Consider the following 19,143-nt stretch of genomic DNA (forward strand, 5'->3'; position numbering starts at 1 on the left):
AGTACATGGGAAATGATATTTCTTTCTTCTTTTTCAAAGATTGGCACCTGAGCTAACAACTGTTGCCAATCTTTTTTTTTTTCCTGATTTTTCTCCCCAAGTTCCCCCAGTACATAGTTGTATATTTTAGTTGTGGGTCCTTCTAGTTGTGGCATGTGTGACCCCGCCTCAGCGTGGCCTGTTGAGTGGTGCCATGTCTGCACCCAGGATCCGAATCAGGGAAACCTTGGGCCACCAAAGCAGAGCACACCAATTTAACCACTTGGCCACGGGGCTGGCCCCGAGATTTATTTCTAATTAGATTTTTTTTCACGGTTTGAGATGGCTAGTGAAATTGGGTGAGAAGCTGATATTGTGGTGTTTTCTGTTAGTCTTCTTATCCCTCAGTTTTCTAAGCTGAAATAGGACATTCTAACTGAGATGGGTATTTCCAGTGTGCATATGTCAGTCTGAACTCTAGTCCTTACCTGGCACTGGAATCTAAACATGTGGAAATCACTTGTTTAGCCCATATCTTCATCTATTGTGGTTACTCTTACTTAAAGTTGCCAGGAATCATTTATTTCATTAACTGAAGGGAGGTATACCCCTAAACAGTTTTATTTATCTGTATGACATCATACAAATGCAATAATTTGTTGTTACACACCTTGGAGTAGAAGCTTCCCTTGTTTGATAGTTCTTATAGTCACAGATGATTGTGGTTCGTGCTGAACTGGGAGTCAGAAGGTGCCTGTGCTCGTCTCCGCTTGTCTTGCCTGGGATGATTCTCTTTGTCATCTCTGACTCTCTGTTTTCCCAGTAAAAGTATTGTCCTCTCTGTGCAGAAAGGATCAAAGGAGATGAAGTAGGTGGATACCCAAGCATGATACAGACATAAAGTGGTGGTACATTTCTAATTCAGGTGAAAAAGAAAAACAAACATGCACCAGAGTGAGATTTTGCTTCAAGTAAATGACCACTTTGGTTGCAAGCTAGCTGAAGAAGTAACTCAAATGTCGTTATTTTCTGTATTTTCCAACCAACCAGAACCGGGACCAGTCTTCACATCTGCCAAACGATCACTCTCTGCTATACCAAGGCCATAACTCCTTCCGGGAGAAATATTTCAGTGGGGTGACCAAAAGAATTGCCAAGGAAGAAAAATCTAGCCAGGAGTGAAAATTAAGATTTTGACAATGGAGAAAGAATAAAGATTTGATAGAAAAGACATCTGGATGTGAACTTTTAAGTATGATCCGGAAAACATGTACTGTTTTAAGTGATTTTATGTAACAAAATAAATGCTACAAAGTAAATTGAATAATTCTTGTAACATTAGCTTTTTTTATACACTATTTTGTTGTATGTGGTCTTTTGAACCTTATTTAATTTATATTTGTACTTTTAAGTATTATGGCAATTGAAAACAGTTATATTTTTGGTAACTAATTTACAAAGGGAATTAATAATGACTTTTTAAACAGGTATCTGCTGGGCATGTTATAGGCAGTCAGTAGTGATTGAGAATTTATTCATTGGATAGATTTAATTTGGTTTTTGATTGTAATTGATTTAATAAAGCTTACTGAGGATTCCTAAAATTGTGTAGTGTTCAGTGCTTTCCAGGGGGGATGTGATGAAGGAAGTGAATTTTTATTTATAAAATCCGGACAAGAAAGTAATAACAGTGATAATGGTAATGATGAGAAAGGCTAAGACCTGACAACCTTGAAAGATTCCAAGCTTCTTGAGGCCTGCCCACATCTGAAGCTCGTCTGTACCTTGGATTGGCTCCTGCATTCCTAAACCTTGACTGTCGGTCCAGTTAACTACCCACAATTTTTGGGTTAGAAAGTAACTGATAGTTAACAGCAGTAACAACAACACAAATCCTTGATGGTTCCCTAATGGTATTAAGCCTAATCAGAGCTCTTTGAAATAGAAGCTGTATTTTTCTTGAAGGAGAAACTTTGCTGAGTCCACATTGTGTCCATCATGAAAATATCTTGTTTGAAAACCACTATACCCATTAATTCAGGATGCTAACAGCTTTCTTGCTTTCAGTGGTCAAATGTACCTCAGCAGGGTGGCAGTAAATGAATCCTCTCCCTTTAACCAGAGCTTATTTTTATTTATGTTATTATTATTGTAATGTTACTGCTGGCTTTTATGGACTCACAGTTTGAACGTGCATGGCCTACGACCTCCAAAAAAACAGTGCTGCCCAAGCAGAGAGAGAGAGCAGGCCGTCCACTTAGTTCTTTCCTGTCCTGCAGCTCTGAGTTTCAGCAGTGGATCTCAAACATTTTAGTGATTGTTTTATTTGGGTTTCTGAATGTGATTTGTGGTACACTGGGGAAAATCTAAAAGTCTTCAAGGGTGATTTATTTTCAATATTTCTGTTATAAACCATCTTATTTAAAATATTTTGAGCTTATATGGGGGGTGAGTTTGAAACTTTGTAGCTGACTAAATTTGGAATATGAGATTTTAGCCTTGCCCCATTTTTTGGTTGTCACCAAAATTAGTCCAAATAGTTCTGGAAACATTGCAACATTAATTTTAGTCACTTTGTCCTTAAAAATTATCCAACATTTAAACAGATATTTCAGATTATTTCTTATTACCACTAATTGAGGTCTTCTGGTCGTTAATTCTTCTTCATTATTGTGAGGCTTATTTTCATATGTATCAGTAAGTTCAGTCTCCCATTCTTGAAATGTCTCTTGGCTCAGAGTGAAGTCATGTAGTTATTACAAAGCTGATACTCAGAAGTGAAAAAGAAACTTGGTCACTTTCAACCAATTTCTTTTTAAACTTTTTATTAAGATTATGATAATTTACAACCTTGTGAAATTTCATTTGTACATTATTGTTAGTCATGTTGTAGGTGCACCACTTCACCCTTTGTGCCCTCCTTCCACCCCGCCTTTCTCCTGGTAACCACCAATCAGTTCTCTTTGTCTATATGTTTAACTTCCACCCATGAGTGGAGTCATACAGAGTTTGTCGTTCTCTATCTGGCTTATTTCGCTTAACATAGTACCCTCTAGGTCCATCCATGTTGTTGTGAATGGGACGATTTTATCCTTTTTTATGGCTGAGTAGTATTCCATTGGATATATATACCATATCTTTATCCAATCATCGGTTGATGGGCACTTAGGTTGCTTCCACGTCTTGGCTATTGTAAATAATGCTGCAATGAACATCGGGGTGCATGGGACTTTTGGAATTGCTGATTTCAAGTTCTTTGGATAGATACTCAGTAGTAGGATGGCTGGGTCATATGGTATTTCTATTTTTAATTTTTTGAGAAATCTCCATACTGTTTTCCATAGTGGCTGCACCGGTTTGCATTCCCACCAACAGTGTATGAGGGTTCCTTTTTCTCTCCAACATTTGTCACTTTTTGTTTTGGTTATTTTTGCCTTTCTAACAGGTGTAAGGGGATATCTTAGTATAGTTTTGATTTGCATTTCCCTAATGATTAGTGATGATGGGCATCTTTTCATGTGCCTATTGGCCATCCATATATCTTCTTTGGAGAAATGTCTGTTCATGTCCCCTGCCCAACTTTCAAACAATTTTGATTTTAGAATGGAGGTTTCAAGTCCTCTTATTCTACAAAGAGAGACTTTATTTTCTGGCATCAGGATCTTATTCCTTTTTCCAAGTTACAGCAGATCATTTCCAGGAGTGCTTCAGTTTTATATGTATTCCTCCTGCGCTTATCAGCAGGAATATCACCCAGCAAAATGCATGCCTTTTGGATAGTCCTGGAGTATGAATTTACAGTATAATCTGTGAGTGAACCCTAGGTGGTCTGTGGGCTGGCCTATTAAATGTTATAATATGACGAAATCTATAATTTTGTTTCTGGCATATATTAAATACCCATAAAATCCAGACGGTTACCTTCCTGGTGTTTTATCAGAAGTACCCTCCTACCTATCCGTCTGGGTGGGCATGTTTTGCTGTGATAGCTGGGAGGGAATCGTGGAGTAGGTGGTCTTTGGTGTGTTTAGCCAAAGTGGCCAGCAGATTTAAAAAAGCTTAAAATCTGCTACAAATTTCTCAGCCACTTCCTGCCCAGGGTGACCCAGGTTTGGGCCAGCTCACCACTAACTTCCTTATGACTAATTCTTTAAATACAAAGATTGAGTAATAGAACATTTTCAAACCGTTTAAACTCTGGGAGGTAGGTCTGTGTTACCACTGTTTCCCTGTGGAGGAAACTCACTTAAAATTTGAGATTCCCTATATATTTAAGAAGAGTGGTGATTACAACAACTGAAAAGAACCTTATTTCAAGTTTGGTAAGGAAAAGTAGAGTAAGAGTTAATATATTGGATCTATTGTAGTGAATGTGTTTATATTATTGGAAGAAAAATATGCTTTTAAAAAGTTTGAGACATAGAAACAGCTTTTGAGGTAATATCTTTTATTACTCTTAGAATTAAAGAAGTAGAGATTTGATTTTTTTATCATCAGGCAAGTAGATGTTAAGATCATGTTATCTAGATGCCAGTATAAGCAAATCTGGCTCTTGACTCAAAGGCCTTAGTTGTTTTGGGTTAGAAGAACTGCTGACATACTGTTCTCAAAGTATTATCAAGTGTTGCTAATCCAAAGAGATATGGAATAAAACATAATGTTTATGTGTCGAAAATTGAAGGCGACGTCTTTTGGGGAAATGATCTTCTTTGTATATTTTAATAAATCTTCCTTGAAAAAGCACAGTGCAACTAAGCTGATGTTAATGGTTCTAACAGAAAAACAATCCTGTGTAGATAAAGCAGAGCATAAATAAATAAATTCATTAATGGAGCATAGGGGTGGAAATGGAGGTGAGTGTTGCTGAGAAAATTAAAGACTTTATTGTTGAGGCCGGCTCCGTGGCTGAGTGGTTAAGTTTGTGCCCTCCACTTCGGCTGCCCAGGGTTTCGCTAGTTCCGATCTTGGGCGCAGACATGGCACCACTCATCAGGCTGTGCTGTGGTGACATCCCACATAGCACGACCAGAGACACTCACAACTAGGATATACAGCTGTCTACTGGGGGGCTTTGGGGAGAAGAAGAAGAAGAAAAGAAAAAGATTGGCAACAGATATTAGCTCAGGTCCAATCTTTAAAAAAACTTTGTTGATTTTCCTGTTTGACCAAAAGGGAATAAATTTTACCAGAATAAGGACCTTGGCTCCCTTTGGAAGAGTATGGTTTTGTTCCATTATGAAGTTATTTAGAAAACTAAACACTTGTAAGAATCTTTTTTCTTAGAAGGATTGTATTCATAGATTAAGCGAAGTCTACTTTCATTTCCAACTCACTCCCATTTTTGTCAGATATTTATCAAGTAATGTGGTTTGTAATCCAAACAAAAAAAAAGTGCCTTAATCCAGAACATACACATGGCCACAATAACACTAGACTGATGGTGTTTGTACTTTATGAAAACATTGAGATCTTCTCTAAAACAGAGTGGTTGGAGAACATAAGGTCTAGAGTGTAAAGAGTTGTAATGGAATGATAAACATATCTGTGATTCTATCTAGCCATAGAATCATAGAGACAGCACATTCCTGTCTATCCTTTGGGGTGAAAAGCTTACTAGACAACTTGACCCTGTTCTCTTAACAGAGGTCTGCCTCAGGATGCTCAGAATTTTCATTGTACGGGATAAGCAAATTGACATTTAGACATAACTTGAGGCCAACCTGGAATTTGGCTCTTATCCCTTCCTTCCTAAGCTGTTGTAGACAGGCTCCTAGGGGGTTGGAGGCTAAATTGTCATGGCAATCTCTTAAGAAGCCTGGGTCCTGGAACAAAATGGGGCTTAATAGATGAATGTTAGCATAAGCCAGCTTCACTTTGTGTAACTGCTAGCCCTATTTCATGGGATAGTAGGATGTGCTTAGTATATTTTGTTCTGGAATTTGAATGTTCTTTCTAGGATAATCATATTGCAGTGATGCCAAACTGAACTGTCTAAAAAGGAATCTGCTTTGACCTCTGTGACTTTAAAATCTCTCCTTTAATCAAGGCTTCCTGACTCTCTCCTGAGGGCTTATCAGAAGAACTCTGTTTGTCTAACATCCAGCAGTGAAGATTAGCTGGGCTTATGTGTGAAGTTAGTCAAATTAAAAAAAAAAAAAAAAAGGTTGAGAAAATTAAAATTGAAAATGTAAATGGTACTTGAGTTGGACTTTGATGGCTTGCCCAAGTATTTTATCTAATGTGTTGTAGGTTTGTGAAGTGGATCAAGATGGTCAGAGTGGTATTGGTGAGCTTTGGAAATCTGGAAAAGCTCCTTTGTATTTGTTTATTGTTTATAATCATGGACTCGAGTATCTCATCAGAAGTCTGAGTGTTTCCAGCACAAACAATAAAACTTTTTTTTCCTACATTGTTTCATTTTTCTACACTTTATATCTGTTGGGAGATAATTCTCCATAAATGTCTTGCATTTCTGTGTATTGTTCTAAGGAGACGTGGACCCTCTGCATCCTAGACTGTCTTTTTTGGGGATGTGTTAGCACCTTTGAAAGATAGAGTATCTCCACCATCCCTGTCCCCAACCCCTTCTGAAAAGCAGTTATTAGCAAACTGCTGGGATCTTGTCAAAACTGAACACCTGAGCTATCCAACCTGCTACTTCTATTGTGGAGTGGATCAAACAGACTTGTGACCTCCAAGATGAGAAGGGCCCAACAAGCCTCACGTGTCAGATGGAATTGGTGTATTCAAGAATGCAGCTGGCTTAGCCCCAGTAGTGCCATGAAAAAGTGGTAGCTATCCATTTGGGGAAAACTTTACCCCCCATTCCACTATCTGAAACAAAGGCACTGACTCAATAGCATTCTTGATTCATAAAGGCTATATTTAGGGGGTTTAAAAATACATTTAGGTTGCCATTTAGGAGATTCCTCTAAATACCTGCTGCCTCTTTCATTGATGGATTGGCTAAACTGAAGCCCAGCGGTGTTCAGTGGGCTGCTATGGCCGCTCCATCTCAGCGCCAGATATGCAGAACCGAAAATGGATGTGGTTGGCCTGGTCAATGGGCAGCACTCAAAGCCATTCTCATAGTTCCAGCCAATACCCTCCTTGCTGAGCCTTGTTATATTTTTACTGAGTCTTATGCTGTTGCTATGACCTATGGTTTGGTCTGTCACTTGGAAAACTACAGACTGGCAGATTAAAGACACCCTTCCTTAGGGGCTGCAAACAGTGGAAGCAGGTTGTGACTGCTGACTGAACTGTGTGGGTCTTTCTCAGATGAGACCACCTAGATAGAGTAAAGCTGTTGGTTGGGCTGGCACCACCCAGATTGCCATCATTGTTGCCTTGATCCATCATTGTCCCAGACATGGCCGCACATCCACCATTATAGGTAGGACACAAAGTAAAGCACCATATTTCTGATGCAGAGCCGCCATTTGATGCTAGACTTGTGATTTCTGCCAAAAATTGACCTGGTTGCCTTGTGGTGAAGGAGACCACATTGCATGGAGTGTTGTCCCGCCTGCTTCTGGCAGATTGATTATTTCAGATCTTTGCACCCACTCTCAGAGCTATTGGTTGTGCGTCACTGCTGTTGACACTTTCTCAGGTTACAATGTTGCTGTTCCAATCCGATCAGTTGACTCCAGCCACACCACTTTGGCCCATGAAACTAATCTGTGCCATGTGTTTGGCTTTCTGGACCATTTGGTATAACAATGGTATAACAATGGTATTATAACCTTTATTGCAAAAGCCACTCAACCGTGGGCTGATAGTCAAGGTATTTGATAGACTTTCCATGCTCCCTACCATCCACAGGCATCTGGAATTTTTGAGCTTTGGAAATTTTCTCTACATTTACTCCATGTTTTCTCTGGCAGTCCTTTACCAAGCCTTCTCAGAAAGGCTCAGGTCATTGCTTCAAAGTTAGCTCTGAATAGTACACTGTTTTGCCCTTTGTCACACACCTAAGTCTTTTGATGGTTGGGTTTCAACTCAGAGACAATTGGTGATGAATATCGTGAGTCTCAGGCTGGGAAGATTTTCCAAAACCAGCACCAAAGAGGGAGCTATGACAATCCGGTCCAAAAGGACTCCCCTAGGTGGTATGCTTTATTATTGAGGTTGGAGCAGAAAATCAATATTCCAGCTGATTTATTGTCTTTAATTTTCTTCTTCTGTTTACATTTTCCTCTAGATCCCCAAAAATGTTAAAATAAAACCACACTTTCTGTTTTATTTTGGTGGTAACTGCTGTTCCCTTTAGAAGTTATGCTACTCTACTTTTCTTGTTACACACGTTCTAAGGCTTGCCTGCTGGTGATTGGTTGATGCAAAGGCATAGAAAGAGCGTGATGTGTAGGGGAACTGCATGCAGTTCAGAATCACTGAAGTGTGAAGTGTAAACTGGGGATCAATAAAGTAAGGCTATAGAGTGTGGCAGGCCGGAGAGCTTTCTACCCCCTCCCCCCGCCCTGAGTGAGGAAGGGAGCTACCTTAGGATTTTCAGTGGGAAGGTGATATTATCAGACTGGGTCTGACTCTTACTCTGGTGATAGTGGTTTGGAATGGAGGGAGAGAGACTGGAAGCTGGAATCTTGTCAGAAGGTTGATGCAGTCATCCAGGTTAGAGATGTAAGGATCACAACTAAAGCAGTGGTGGTAGGGTTGATTGGAGAATATTTAGAAGATTGAATGAGCAGGTCCTGGTAATTGATTGGATACAGAACGAGGAGTAAGGGATGATGTCCAGGGTTCCGATTGAGTGACTGGGTGGACAGCATGACACAAATGGGAATAGAAAATGGTGGAAAGAGGATGTGTTTAGGTTTGGACATCCTGAACATGAGGAGCCTATGGCACAGGCATGGAGAACTGCACAGCAGACTGTTGAGTATGCAAAACCAAATCTGGACAAAGATTGCATATGTGAGGAGCAGAAGGTCCCTGAATGGGACAAATAACCACTGAGTTAAGATACCCTGTACAGCTCAAAGATTCGTCATGTCGTATTTTTCCATATGTGTTTAGCAAAGCAAATTGACACAACCCAATGGGAATTCCAAGTTTATTACAAGAAATTTATACTGAATTACCAATAAGATGAAATTATTCCATTGCACTCCTTGAAGTTGCGGAGGACAACACTGGCTTTGGGGTGCTGTGCTTCTGCCTGAACTGGATGGGTGGATGTACTCCATTTGTTGTATAAGTTAGTGCTACATCATAGAGTTAGGACGTAAAGAAACTGACAAGTTTTTGTTAGTTGCCTCTAAGAAAAACCTGCTAAAGAAACACACAGGCCACCACTCTGAACTCATCCTTTAAAATTAAAAATACTTCCCCTCCCTTTCTCTTGTTTAAGTAACTACATAATAGCTTTTGGGCAGCAGTATAAAAATTACAAAGTAGGCCAGAATATGGGGAAAATTTTAACTAAATTGGGGGCTTCATTTGTTTTTTCATTTATTTTTTAATTTTTTATCTATTTATTTTTTGGTGAGGAAGATTGGCCCTGAGCTAACATCTTTTGCCAATCTTCCTCTTTTTTGCTTGAGGAAGATTGGCCCTGAGCTAACATCTGTGCCAATCTTCCTCTACTTTGTATGTGGGATGCCGCTACAGCACGGCTTGATGAGCGATGTGTAAGTCCATACTGGGCCTCCGAACCCGTGAACCCCAGGCCACTGAAGCGGAACACGCAAACCCAACCACTATACCACCGGGCCGGCTCCTTTTTTTTCATTTATTAAAAAATGTTGGACCAAAAAATCCCAATTTCCCCTACCCCCTTTTTATGTATCCCTATGCATTTGGCAGAGTTTATGACAAAATCTCTTCCCAGCTGTGGACCAGCCAAAAGCCTTTTCTGAAGCTCCTACTAATTTGGGTTAAACTGACTGGTTGAAAGCTTCACACAGAAATTCTGCCAAGAAATGTCATAAGGTCCTTTGACATTTAATTCTACAAACAATCTTATCTTTTGGAGCAAAATAAACGAATAAAAATTTATGTTTTGATTTTGCTTTTGTGAGCTTGTTTTCTTTCGTAGTTTTGGAGAAACAGATCAAGAACCTGAAAACAATAGAACTTTGTTTTTGCCTCCTTTCTGAACCCAAAGAGAGGAACTTTCAGGATGCTAAGTGGATTCCTAAGGAAAAAAGAACAAGAGTGGTGCTGTGTAGTTAGTAAAGCGTCTGGGGGAAGACATGACACATTTCTACTAGCTGTGAAGTGGTCCAGAAGACTCAGTCCTGCAGCAGGTGATGCCACCTCGTGTGTCAGAACCCAGGGCTAGACCTTGAAGCCTGTCAAGTTGACCTCTGTGTACTTCGTTGGCATCCTCAACAATGAGAAAGACACAGCCCCTGTCTTCAATGAGCTTATAGTCCCAGGGCTAGCGATGGCGGTAAACAAAAAGGTAAGTAGTCTGTTAATATAGTGGTCCATCTTTCCAGAAAGTAAGCCCAGGGTGAGCGTAAGAGGAGCACTTAACCACTTCTAACTGTGGTAGGGTATATTAACCCTGCCTTTCTGATATTTTGAGACTTGACAGCTTGGTGACCCTGGAGAGACTGCTCCTCCCAGGGTCAGCCAATTCCTGAAGGTAGTAAGGGGCTTGCCCGCAAGTGTGTCTTTCACATGCAAGCTAAGCAGTCCAAAGCTCACATTCTCCACCACTGCCTTTCTCCCTGTTACCCTCTGGGCCACTGTTCCCCTGTCCTAATCACTCCAGGGCCAGGTACCAGGCAACTAGGGACAGACCTTACACTCTAGAGCTCACTGAAACTATTCAAACTAGCCAATCCCAAGCCTGCTTACCCTGCCTCTCCCATTCCTTCCTGTGGGAACCCCAATGAAGACTCTTGCCCACATTTTACCCAGGCTCCCCTCTGCCTCCTCACCAACCATGTGTGACCCTGCATGGCAAGGCATACCCCTCTTTGGGGAGCATCAAGGAACAAACTGTCTTTTCAAAGGCAATTGTCTTCTGCTCTGTTGGTTTCACCAGACCTGAATAATCATAAAAGCTACATTTTAAAACTTAGGGGTGGGAGAGGATTGGGTCAAGAAAGACTTCTGAGACAGGATGCCATTTAAGTAGACTCCGGGAGAAGGAGCGGAAGTTGCCAGATGACATCAGGTGGTGAGGGCAGGAGGAGGATTCTAGGCAGGGGCATCAGCATCTGGAAAAGCACATTTGGATAACAATTCAAGCAGTTAGTCTGCCTGGAGCTGAACTAAACATGTTGGATAAAGAGAAGAAATGAAGCGGGAGAGGAAATGAGGGCCTGATCGGAAAGGATTTATCTGCCTTGCTACAGAGTCTGGACTTCATCCTGGGAGAAGCTCCCTCCCTATGATATTCTTCCCTTAATACGATGTCAATGCTCTTCAGGAAGTTTTAGCTTCTTACAAAATGGTGCCCTTTGGCTGAGGTGTTTGACTTCCTTGAGAAGGGGTCCTGTAGCGATGGGTTTTGTGGCTTTGCCACTCACTGCTCCAGGGACTGTTTCCCTCTTGGTTCTGGGTTCCAGTTAATGACCTCTGAGTTGGGCAAGCCACATACTTTAAGGCTGACTGAAGCAAAGTGTTATCACCTCGGAGCCTCAATTTCTTCATCTTAAAGCCTTTTTAGGTTCCCAATTACACTGTGTATGAGATTTCCCAGATAAGTGCTGCAGAAACCTCCCTGACCCTGACTGACAGATACTTGCTCCAGAGCCAAGAAACGGCCTCGAGTTGGCCTCCTGCAATGAGGGAGATGATTTTTATTGATTTCACTCTTCACACAGTACTGACTGTGCAGGCCTGCAGAAGAGCAAGCTGACGAAAATAAAGATCGTGGGTTGCCAGCTCGGGTTTGTCCTTATTTCTAAGGAAAAACCCAAACCCCGTCTCTGGGAGCTGCTTCTCTACTCCAAGACAAACGAGCTGCTGAAGTGTCATGATTTTGAAATCCTAGCAATATGCATAAAGATATTTTACTCATCAACCTCAAGGAATCTGTCATAAATAATGGTTTGTCCTCAGTCAAAGGCTGCTGCTTATTTCAGAACTTTGTCTTGGGGCCCATTGTACTGTCTTCTAAGACACAGAGTGTTCCCTGAAGGAAAATGGTTCAGAACCCCCAGAACTTCTCTTTCCCATCTCCTTGAAGTAGTCTGCCAAGAGCATCCAACTTTTTTTGAGTCACCATATTCGGATGACCTTTCAAGAATGCATCGATAATGGGGATGGGAGGGAGGACTTGTTTGTCGTCCTTCTTTCCTCCTGGCCCCTCCCTCTGTCATTCCCTGCTTGCTTCTCCTTCACTGTCTGCTACATGCCTTATATATACCAACCACCTTGGACCAAGTTTTATGTAGTGTTTGGTTAAATTAATTTTTGTTAAATTATTAAAAAATCCTATTTACTGAGTTCCAAACTCTGGTACTTAAGAAAAGAAAGCAAAAATGTCAAACAAAAAACAAGATTAACCAATTTTAATAGACTGTTCTCTGGGTGAGGTACTAGTGAGGCTGGGGATGGTAGGGAGGTAAAGTGGGGGGGATATATTCAGTCTTAAAAGAATTGAAAATTTTTCTCCTTTAGTGTATATTATTTCTTTTCATGCCTTAACCATTTTCTTTAAATGTTCTTGTTTCCTCCTATAAAGTTCTACAGCCATCTTTTTCATGCTTCCTCAGTGTTCCATAAAGCTCTGAAGTCCTTTTTATAAATTTTAAATTTTGGCAATAGGCAATAAATTTACATGGTTTGAAATTCAAAGCAGTTCAAAAGGGTATTACCAGTCAAAAATTTTCCTCTCTCTCTCTGCCCCTCCCAGGGAGTCCCTCAGATGCCCAGCTCTCTGCCCTGGGGACAACCACTCTCACAGACTCTTAGCTCCATGTCAAACCACATAGGATAGTCCAAATCTGAAGCCATAATTGCAACCCCATGTGGAACAACGGCAAGACCAAAGGATCAGGAATTAGAGGATCCGTCCCAGTCCTATCAGGACAGCGCTGACTTCATCTGTGTCTATTTCTCACCATTAACATAAAAGTAATAATAATGTTTCCTTAATTATCTTCCTTGGAATGAGAATCCATTGAGATGATGTGTATGAAAACATTTTTAAAAATTGTTCCGTAAGAGAAGAGAAAACCCGGAGCCTAAAGCTAAACCCATCATGCATGTTTGTCATGGTTAGGAGTGGAATGGTCCAGGATGCTGCCCGAGAAAACTTTTACTTTATTTTGAAGCTTCTGGTGAAGAGATGTGGAGAGGCTATTGGGCCCTGTAGGGAAGGAGACGAGGTGGATTTATTTCCTGTCAGTTTTCAGTTCCTCTCTTCAGTTCTCCCATCACCCAGGAGAAGCTATGGCCTCTCTTACATGAGTAACTAGACAACGAATGCAACTCCTTTTGTAGCTGCTGATCTGCCACCTTTGGGGTCAGCTGAGGCTTATTTCCTGGGCTGCTTGATTCCTTTCCGGCTCATGGAATGGTTTCCAATCAAGGAAAGAGACGGTCAAGGCCACTTTGAAAAATGTGTGAGTTGGGAGAAAATACAGGCTGCTTTAGGGCTTTTACTTCAGGACTGATGTCACCATCCTCCTTGAGGCAAAGCTTGTCAGTGACTTCAGAGGAAATTGTACTTGGGGAAGGAATGCAGACTCCACGTGCAGTTAAATGTGCATGTGTGAAGGGGAACTGGCCTGATAGCCCAGGCTGGAGCCCTTGTTTATCCAGAGAAGATAGGAAGCAAGGAGCGGAGATAAGGCAGGCTTTCACTTGTCTGTGCCTGCACCTGGCCCCGGAAAGGCTGTGTCTAGTGCAGATAGGAGCTCTGGGTCTGCCCGCCGAGTCTTGTGTGGTGCCAAATACAAAACCCTGCAGTAATATGGAAGGCCATTGTCTTCCAGTTAGTGAACGCTGGTGCAGTTTTATCAAAGGAACCCTAAGCTTATGCCCTTTGTAGGCTTCTTTCTTTTTTAAGAGACAATTATTAATTTGCAGAGACGATAAATGATAAACTTGTTTTGAGCATTATTGTTCTTTGACAAAGCAGCCTGAGTAAAGCCGCAGGATGCCTGGCACTGTGTCCACGGTTGGCAAGCCGTTGCGGCCTCCTCTCTGCCACTTTCTTCTCTATTCCTCTGTGGCCAGAAGTGAAGGTTACTCCACAGGTAACAGCCTGATGATGCCTATGGTCGTCTTGACTTTCTGTACCGGGAATTGAAGTCTTATGTCTTAGTTTGAAGTTACTTACCTTTCATGGATTAGGGGAAAATCAGATACTTTTCAAAGAGTGTGTTTTGGTGAATTATATTAGGATGTCTGGGGAGACACTGATTCTATTAGTTGCTCTGTTAAGGGAACTCTGGAGAAGTTGGGAGTCCCCCACTGATGGGAAGCGATTGGTAGCTTTTGGTCTGTGTTGCATGACAAATCAGAACTCTGCACCCTGTGACTCTAGGAGAAGGCATAATAACCAATGAACCAGGCTTGGTTAATTAAGGTAATTATTAAAATAGTTAAAATGTTTCTGCCCAGGCAGCAATTAGTCTTCAAAAAAAACCCAGAAAATGTATCATTTACACTATTGCCTTCCGTCTGTGAAAGCCACAATCTGCATGTGAGATGGTTTTAGATTTCGACAGCAATGGAACTCGAGGAACCTTGGTCAAGACCTAGCAGCCTAGTAGACCAACTCCTTATTGCCTTGGTTGTCTTCAAAGCCTTTCTACCAGAGCATCTTTGCTGAAGGGCAAGTAAGGCTTGAGAGGCTTAGCTGGGCAGCTCTATCTCCCGAGTGGGGTTTCAAAAGGATAGGGCAAGCAGATGACTAAGCTGGCTGGGTTTTGTTACTGCATCTCAGACAGGCCAAGGAATCTGCCTTGGGTCTTGAGGTAATTCCCTTGTACTCCTCTGGATATTTTGGCTCCTTGCACCTCTGCTCTCTGTCAGCATCACTCTGTCTCCCTGTTGATGGCCAAAGATGGGCCAGATAACAAACAGCTCTACCATAAACTGGGTTAGTTACTAGATTTCTAAGTTTCTGTTCACTTCTAAGATTTTTGACCCAGAAAGATCCCAGAGGTGGTGTGAGCCAAGAGCTTCTCTCTGTATTCAGGGTACTCCTTACTCTCAATATATTTTGGACCAGGCGCCATGTGGCTAAAATGAGTATCCATGACAGCTCTTATAAACAGAACAAAAACATGAACAGTAGGAAAAGCAGTTAGTGGATGGAAGGCAGAAGCTGGGAGTCAGGGATTCATGAGCTACAATACTGATGATAATAATTACCAGCATATTCTAAATATTTAATAGGCTGACATTGTGATAAGTACTTTTTATGTAATATGTAATCTCCATAACCATTCTATGCCCTAGGAATTATATACATTTTACAGATGTGGAACCTGAAATTCACAGAGATTAAGCAAAGTGAATGGTTTAATGATGAGTAACATTAGAGGTGGGATTTGAACCTACATCTGACTGATGAGGTCTGTACTACTTTTTTTTTTTTTAAAGATTTTATTTTTTTCCTTTTTCTCCCCAAAGCCCCCCGGTACATAGTTGTATGTTCTTCGTTGTGGGTCCTTCTAGTTGTGGCATGTGGGACGCTGCCTCAGCATGGTTTGATGAGCAGTGCCATGTCTGCGTCCAGGATTCGAACCAACGAAACACTGGGCCGCCTGCAGCGGAGCGCGTGAACTTAACCACTCAGCCACGGGGCCAGCCCCGAGATCTGTACTTCTGACCATTACACTCTACTACCAATAGCTATTAGCTCTCGCCTCCTACTGCTGACCATAATGTTTTCACGAGCCTTCCACTCACCAGCATTCTAGGGAGAATGAATGGACAAGGACCATCCAGAACCAGAGAGAGATTATATAGACCCTATGCATCTGTTTCAAGGGCTTTTCAACTTTTGCTCTTCATGAGCAGGTTCTGTTTTCTTCTTCCTTTCTTCATGTCATAGACCAACCTAGACCTGGTTGCAGGGTTTTTATTACACTTCTTAAATTCAGAAGCTTAGGTCAAGAACTCAAATTTAAGAATTGAGGAATTGTTTTCTCCTAAAGGTTAGCTACTCTGTTACCTACAGGCTCTAAAAATAATGCTTTGCCTCAGAACCTGACATCTGCTGCTGTGTCTGTTTTTCTTTTATCTTATCACTGGCTCTCCAGCTCAAGCTGTCCACCAAGGGAAGCAAAATGCCAGAGAGGGTATGCGAGGTGCCCCCACCTCTCCTTCAGGCAAGTAAGGCCAAGTGCTTTACAAGAACACTGTTGACTCTGCTGTCTCTACAGAGAGAATAGGCCATTCAGGGGCTGCCCTGTCACTCAGTGCATCTGTGACAAGGTGCAGATAAAGAACCTCATAGCACCCAGAGAGTCTGGGTTGGCCCTGCTCACAGGATGTGGCCAGTCACTGCCAGAGGTGAGGACAAGGCCTGGGCTTTGTCCAGCAGGCACACAATAGATTCATTTCAAAGTTTCCTTTTTTTCTTTTGATAGAGAAATGAATCCCCCAACTCTGATGAGAGACAATGTCCCATTTTAAGGGCTGGGGCTAAGTCAGTATATTAGATTTCAGAGTCAAGCAGCATTTTGAGAATGTAATATAGACAAGTTGTTGTCTGCTTTCAGCTCAGTGGACAAATGCATTGTTTGTGTAGTTCCTGTGCTCAGGGAAATGGGATCCCTTGATTTCTTAGTCCGTTTAGGCTCGCATAGCAGAATATCATAGATTGGCTGGCTTATACACAACGGAATTGTATCTCTCATGGTTCTGGAGGCTGGGCAGTCCAGGATCAAGGCCCTGGCAGATTACTGCCTGGTGAGAGAGCACTTCCTGCCTCAGAGGTGGTTGGTTGTCTTCTCACTATGTCCTCATACCATGGAAGAGCTGAAGAAGCTCTCTGGGGCCTCTTTTATAAGATCAGTAATCCCATTCCTGAGGTTCCACTCTCAGGACCTGAGTACCTCTCAAAGGCCCCACCTCCTGATACCATCCCACTGGGGGCTAGGATTTCAACACATGAGTTTTAAGGGAACACAAACATTCTGTCCATTGTACTTGTATAAATGAAATCCACAAGACTCATTTTAGTGGGCAGTTTCAATCTCCTTCCCCTCCAATCTCTCTAGGAGCTGCCAAAAGGTAAGTAGCCTCTTGATGCTGGAAGTGCTGGTGAGAAGTGCAGTGGCTGAATGAGGAACCGTATGATGTGAGAGGAGAATCACTGGCCACGGGCGATCTACAAGGTAGCGGCAGGCTCAGTCGCCTGGTCCTTTGCTATCCATCAGCATTACCCAGGCTTGTTAGAAATGCTGAATCGCAGGCCCCATGCCAGACCTGCCAAATCAGAATCTGCATCTTACTAAGATCCCCAAGTGATTTATATGGACATTAAAATTTGGTCAGCACTGCTCCAAACTCAAAACAAGTTTCCATTAATACCACATATGTTACAACTATTGTCTGTTAGCAGAGAAGAAAGATGACCGAACTCATTAACATAGTTCTTAAACTTTTGTTATCAAGGTTAATCATTTGTTTATTTAAACTAAAATGGCCTGCTTTCTCTGGAACCATTTATTGTGTATCAGTAAATCACAGGCTTCTTTTTTTTCTATATGCTTCACAGTTCTCAGAATGAACTAAGGATCAGTCAATTCTTTTAGCCACTGATGCCTATAGCCAGTTCAGGCTGACATATGAATATGTTGGTGTCCTTCTTTGCCCCCAGTAGCCAGTGTGTAGGCCGCAAGACTGTTAGAAGATAGTGGCTGTTGTGGACAGCTTTTGGTTTTGCCTGTCCAGGCACCTATTTCCCCTTCATTTTGTATCACCTTCCTTGTCAGAGGCCTGAGGGTTAGTGGGGCTGTCACTCAAGGTCCTCTCTCCTCCAATGGCCAAGAGTTGGCGTGTGACCACAGTGGGGCCAACTGGACACTCTCTGATTGTGAGACCAAAGCTCATTCATTTTATCCTAACAGCTAAAAGAACCGTTGCAGCCTAGATCCCAGAGCTTCTGGATTGCCATCCTGCCCAAGGCCTGGCTGTTCAGCTTTTTCTTTGTTCCTATTCCACGTTCTTACAATACAGTGCATTTTTGTTTGTCTAAGGGAGCCAGAATTCCTTTCTGTTGATTCTAACCAAAGAACCCCAGCTGAACGAAGGAATCTAAATATGGTGCCTGTTGTGGACAACCAATTTTGTTTTTAATGAGGAGGGAAGACATTTACGAACACTACAACTTTCCATTTTGTTTCATTGGTTGGGTTGTGTTCTGTAGCCAGGTATACACGATTTTAAGGTTGCTCAATGTTATTTATAATTTTGCCCCCTTACCTTACTGTAATTTATTATATATGTGTATATCTGTGAAAAGGCTAATATTGATTAATAATCACCAGGATATGGGTAGTCGATACTTTTGTGGCAATTTCAACCTTCACCTCAGTGGGTTCTTAATTTTTAAACTTATGACTTTGGTGTTCAGGTGCTCTTGGTACATCCTTAGTGAGTTAAAAAATGAGCCCCAGGAGAAGAAAGAACACATGTGTAATTTATCAATCTATCATATGGAAAACAATAATGTCAGTACAGGCCAGTCCACTTAATGGCCATCAAAGATATTACTTGATTGACAGATTTTAGTTTTATCTATTCATAGAGCTACATAAAAATTCACACACCTTCCCCACAAATGTATTTCTTTATTTTATTAGTGAACACAAAGGCCTGAAGGTGATACAGATTAATCAAATAAATAATTAATACTGCCATATAAAGAATCAATTGAATCAAGCTTTGAGGATAACTAACACATAGCTCCTATATTTAAAATGCCTTTGGAAAAAATACAAATGGATCCTGGTGAAACATTGGTTGATTTAATATCCTAAATAAATAGTCAGTGCTCTTTAGCCATTAAAAAATATTGTAGATTAATATTTATTGGACATATGTTTATACTGGATAAATGAAAAAGGCATATGTGCCATCTGACTGCATTTTATAATTTGTTATTTATATTAATGTTACATGTACATGGAAGTATTCCAGTGTCTTACAGTGGATATCTCTGGTAGTTTATTTTATTTTATTGATTTGTTTTATTTTCATTCCAACTATGCTTAT

General features: G+C 41.3%; 1 protein-coding gene across 11 annotated transcripts in view; it reads left to right on the forward strand.

Annotated features, from left to right (window-relative positions):
* The window catches only part of TRMT11 (tRNA methyltransferase 11 homolog), a 94,717-nt gene that overhangs the window by 56,566 nt on the left and 19,008 nt on the right, over positions 1 to 19,143 (forward strand). For 5 of the 11 annotated variants that reach the window (XM_014858304.3, XM_070496219.1, XM_070496220.1 and 2 more), the window contains one exon: positions 1,030 to 1,583. The exons of the other annotated variants lie outside the window; for them this stretch is intronic. In XM_014858304.3, coding sequence (XP_014713790.1) covers positions 1,030 to 1,161 — 132 coding nt within the window. In that variant the 3' untranslated portion in view covers positions 1,162 to 1,583. Of the gene's footprint in view, positions 1 to 1,029; positions 1,584 to 19,143 lie in introns of those variants that run through there. 11 annotated transcript variants of the gene reach the window in all.

Source organism: Equus asinus, chromosome 24 (genome assembly GCF_041296235.1).
Source record: "Equus asinus isolate D_3611 breed Donkey chromosome 24, EquAss-T2T_v2, whole genome shotgun sequence".
In the NCBI taxonomy this organism is placed as follows: Eukaryota; Metazoa; Chordata; class Mammalia; order Perissodactyla; family Equidae; genus Equus; species Equus asinus.